The 4,961-nt window shown below is 47.6% G+C and overlaps 1 protein-coding gene across 1 annotated transcript; it reads left to right on the top strand.

Moving 5' to 3' along the window:
* Positions 1 to 588: 588 nt before the first annotated feature.
* Positions 589 to 4,752, top strand: OLIG3 (oligodendrocyte transcription factor 3). Its single transcript, XM_005315619.4, has 2 exons — positions 589 to 712; positions 3,758 to 4,752. Exon 2 carries the CDS (start codon positions 3,796 to 3,798, stop codon positions 4,615 to 4,617), a length of 822 nt encoding a protein of 273 aa, XP_005315676.1. The 5' UTR covers positions 589 to 712; positions 3,758 to 3,795; the 3' UTR covers positions 4,618 to 4,752.
* Positions 4,753 to 4,961: the final 209 nt, after the last annotated feature.

Here is a 4,961-nt window from a genome sequence, read left to right as displayed (position 1 = left end):
CAATGATGCTGGCATCCCATCCCTCCCACCGGGGAACCCAGCTCCCTACCATTGTCTGTCCCATCAGCCCAGTCAACACACCCGGCTTTAAAAATTCCGTGTCAAGATCCCGGTTTCCCACCCCTCGGGTTTCTGTGTCAGGCCAGTACATGCAAAGCAAATCTGGCCATCCCTGGGTAGGACACAGAGAGAGAAACACATGCCAACTCGTCACCTGCAAAACATGCCCTCAGTCTGTAACTCCCCCCTCAATCACTGCTTGAAGGTAACCTGCAACTCTAGAAAGATCGCACGTGCTGAGCTGCCCTTGGCAATGCGAGACGCTGAAATCTGAAGCGGATCTACGCCCAGAGGGATGAGCAAGAGGGGGGACAAGGCAGCCAGGAGCTCCATTTCTCTCTACTGCTCTCCCTTCCTCCTCCAGAGCGGGGCTGGCCCAGCTGAAAGGGCCTCCCTCTCCTCCACCACACTTTTCCCTCGGAGGTCAATTTCCTCAATCGCAGGTCATTAGTCCCTAGGGAAGGCTGCCTTGCTTCTCCCATGCAGCAGATGTTTTGGTAGAAAGCCGGGAACTGGCGCTGCTGCCTCTTGCTAAGAGGAAATAAACCATATAAATATGAGGACAGGGCTCTTCATAGACGCCAACGCCCGGGGACCAAGCAGAAGACTGTGCCATTCACCCGGACCCTGGTCCGATGGAAGTTCTCTTAAGGTTGGTTGTGAGGACGAAGGTCTCTTAACAGAGACCGAATAGAATTCCTTTGGTTACAGCTATCGCATGATTATGATCACTTGTGTGTGTGGGGGGGGGGAGGTTATTGCGGGGGGGGGTTCTTTTTTCCCTTCGTCTATAATAGTGACGCATTTGCCCTCTAGCATGTTAACAGTGCAGCAATTAACACTCACTTTATTAACTCTTCAAGTGTTTAAAATAGATACACTTTTTTTCTAAGAATCAGTAGGCTCAGCACAACATGTTGTACCAACAGTTTTTCAAGCAAGTAAAAATGTTTCCGAGAGAGAAAGAGACAGCGAGAGAGAAACTCCGTGTGTGTTTTCAGGAATAAAGATAGCGCTAGGAGTTGAGTCCCGCTTGGTCCTTCTTAGATTAACTTCCCTTGGCTGGGAAGAGGGGGGCGATCGTCAGATGCATTATTCAGTTATTGGTATCGTTAAAAGGGAATGAATCGTTGCAGAAGCGCCAGCTAAGACGGAAGTTGGGACGTTATTCAGACACCTTTGCTTTCTCTTGACACATGAAATGTTTCAGCCAAGAGAAACGCCGAGTCTCCGAGGCTCTCAGCAGAGGCTTAACACGCTGAAATTGAATTCAGTTATTTTTCTGTCTGTGAACAAAGGGTAATGCGCCTTGTTTCTCGGTCCAGTTATTTGTCTAAACTTGCCCTAAAGTGAGAGAAGCGTATTTTCTTTTCTTTACCAATCTAGCTGCTCCAATGCCCACCGCGGGATTTACAGACAAACAATGACAATTAGGACGTCTTACATTTGTCTCAGCAGATTAACTACAGTTAGAATCAATAGGATGAAAGCGTCCATCCCTTTCTGACTCTTCTCCATGTGGGTCTGAAGTCTCCTTGGAGTAACAATGACTTGGGCCCTAACTGCCAGCAGTTGCTTTTAGTCTGAGCAGTGCAGTTGGTCTTCATTTTTCATTAAACCCATCCCCAGACTGAAAATTCCTGTCAAGGTTTCATTCTCCAATCAGGTGTGTTGTTAAAGGGGGAGTCCAGGCTTCAACTTGAGCCAGTTTGCACATGTTAAAAGTACCACTGCCTTGTCTACATTACAGTTGTCGGAGGGGTTGGTTGGAACGTGCTTGCTAACACCGTCTAACCAAACACCCTAGTCAAGACAGACCTTCGCTGTCACTCTTCACAATTTATTCCCTACGCCTTTCCCTTTCACACACCCATGCAATCAGCATGTGCAGAGCACACACAAATCAATCCCAGGCAATCCCAGGGGCTGAGCAGCCTCTATTAACACCTGATCTCTACAAAACTACTCCTGGGGTCCAAAATACACTCTTCCTCATAAGCACGCCTGCCTTTGGCAGGCTTCTCCTGCCCGTCAAAGTCCACTCTTCCCAGCCCCGCAAAGGCGCATCCCAATGCACAGTATTTCTGTCCGGCCCCCACAGAAAGCACTCACATATGCCCACAAACAAACCCTACATACACATCGGTACCCAGACTGCCGCATATCTGGAACCCTCTTGCATTACACTTCTCACAAGCTCCACCACAATACACACACACACGCAGGGCAACATAAAGACTTCCAGCTATAGACACAAACTGTCATCCTCCAACATCCCAACACACTCCTCTACTCCTCTCTCTCTCTCTCTCTCTCTCTCTCTCTCTCACACACACACACACACACACACACACACACACACACCAGTCTCTTACTGTGTCTGTTATCAAATATATACCAACCAAATAAAACGAATCGTTAATTTAACGGAGCCAGTTACTTACTCTAACAAACATTCATCGCATCTATATTAGATTTTGCTTGCAAGATTCTCTCCCTTGTGACTTGATGTTTGTTTCCTTTTGCCTGCCTGTGTCCAGTTCTTTTATGCAGCTCTCAGTCAGTCCAATTCACAGATGACTTCCTTTCCCCCACCTCCTCCCATTCAGCGTATCGAAAGAAATACTTTGAGATCTGGGAGTATATAATGGTCTCTCTTCTAATTTGGAAACAATTTGAATGACCATCTTAAAAAAATACTTGTCAACACAAATTCAAAGTTTCCCTTTTTATTTAAAGTGCAAAGAAAGTCAAACGGTTGCAGCCAGAGAGATTAATTTCCAAATATTTTAAGCGAAAGAGACTGTTTGTGGATGGACAGTAGGTACCTTAATAATTACTTATTTAAAAACCCTACAACATTAAGGCAGTTAAGGTACAATTCAATTTAACAGAAACCTGCAAAGCAGAGTTAGTTGCGCGCCGAAATGATAAGCAAAGAGATTAAAAAGATCAGTGGCACATGGAAACAAAGGGGAACTCAAATATGTATAGAAAAAAGATTAAGAAATGAAGACAATTATTTTCTTTCGGGGTTGGAAAGAACAAAACACACACACACACACACACACGAGAAAATAAAAACAAAGCAAACAATCCTCCTCTCCTTCCTCAGACAAATGGAATTTGCTACAACGTTATTCTAACACTGAGATGCTAGACTGAAAAATGACCCCAAGCAAATACACATCCAAATCAGACCCTCTGCTCTTTACTGTACACTAGATGCAGTTTTATGTTGGAAATTAGAACCAGGGGGAGGAGAAGGCGTGAACATGCCGCGATGAGTGCGTGTTGTCAATCAGAGAGGTTTTGTGTCTGCTTGACTCCTGATGGTCCATGGCTGAGGTGTCCCAGGGTGGCACCACAATGAATATGAATGGGAGTCCTTGCTAAATGGGACAGTCAAAGCGCACCGCCCTGAATAATTGCACGTCATCCTAACAAGACCATTATAGATAGGAGGGCTTCTTTTGTCTCTTTTCTCTGCTGCAGCGCTATAAAAGCCCCTCTTTTCCAGGCTGAGGTTAGTTCAAGCATACACCAACCAGCTATCCCGTAAACAGGCTGGGTAGCCAGCGGGAGAGATTAGAGGGAGAAAGGAGAGTTTTCCTCCTGTTTGAACCTTCCCCCTCCCCCACAGAGCCTGCAGTTTATTTTATTATTTTTTTAAACAATCCTATTTCACCCTCTCCAGAGCAGGGAAGAAATTTCTTGCTCCGAAGCCCCAATACAATGAATTCTGACTCCAGCTCTGTCTCCAGCAGAGCTTCCTCGCCAGACATGGATGAGATGTACCTGAGAGAGCACCATCACCACCATCACCACCACCACCATCAGGACAACCGGCTCAACTCGGTTTCCTCCACTCAGAGCGACCTGGTGCAGAAGATGTCCGGGGAAGGCCTTTCCAGAAACGGCTCCAAGGCCGGAGGGGAAGGCAGCAAGTACAAAATCAAGAAGCAGCTCTCGGAGCAGGACCTGCAGCAGCTCAGGCTGAAGATCAACGGGCGGGAGCGCAAAAGGATGCACGACTTGAACCTGGCCATGGATGGGCTGAGGGAGGTGATGCCCTACGCTCATGGACCTTCCGTGAGGAAACTCTCCAAAATTGCTACCCTCCTGCTGGCCAGAAACTACATCCTGATGCTCACCAGCTCCCTGGAGGAGATGAAGAGGCTGGTGGGTGAAATCTACGGAGGACACCACTCCGCCTTTCACTGCGGGACAGTGGGACACTCAGGCGGGCACCCGGCCCACGCAGCTAGCACGGTCCACCAGGTCCACCCCATCCTTGGCAGTGCCTTGACTTCAGCCAACACCTCCTCCCCGCTGTCCGCCTCCCTACCAGGGATTGGCACGATCAGGCCCCCTCACTCTTTACTGAAGACTCCTTCTGCTCCTCCGGCCCTCCAGCTTGGCAGCGGCTTCCAGCACTGGGCAGGTTTGCCTTGCCCTTGCACTATCTGTCAAATGCCCCCTCCGCCACACCTGTCTGCCCTCACCACAGCCAACATGAGCAGGATCTCAGCAGAATCCAAGGACTTACTGAAGTGACTGTAACTGAAAGCTCCAGAGCCTTTTTAGCTATACCAGAGATCACACTTTCAAACAAGTTCTGTTGGGTGATGCTGCAGGAAGACTCCACACACGAAGTCCTGCGTTCGCATGCATGCTTCTTTTCCTTTGCTGGACTCCGGTGTGTTTCCTCCCACTGACATCCGAGCTTCTCAAAACTGCATTTGTTGTAACAAGGGATTAGTGTAGTAAGGACCTTACAAAGGTAATGTTTTAGTTGGATTCTCGGGCCATGTTTTCTTCTTATACTAAAACAAAAATCCCTGTTGTAAAAACAAAACAAAAAATGTAAATATTTCCTTAACGTGGATGCAAAAAAAACA

Source organism: Chrysemys picta, chromosome 3 (assembly GCF_011386835.1).
Source record: "Chrysemys picta bellii isolate R12L10 chromosome 3, ASM1138683v2, whole genome shotgun sequence".
NCBI lineage: Eukaryota > Metazoa > Chordata > Testudines > Emydidae > Chrysemys > Chrysemys picta.
This window is presented reverse-complemented; position numbering and strand designations above follow the sequence as displayed.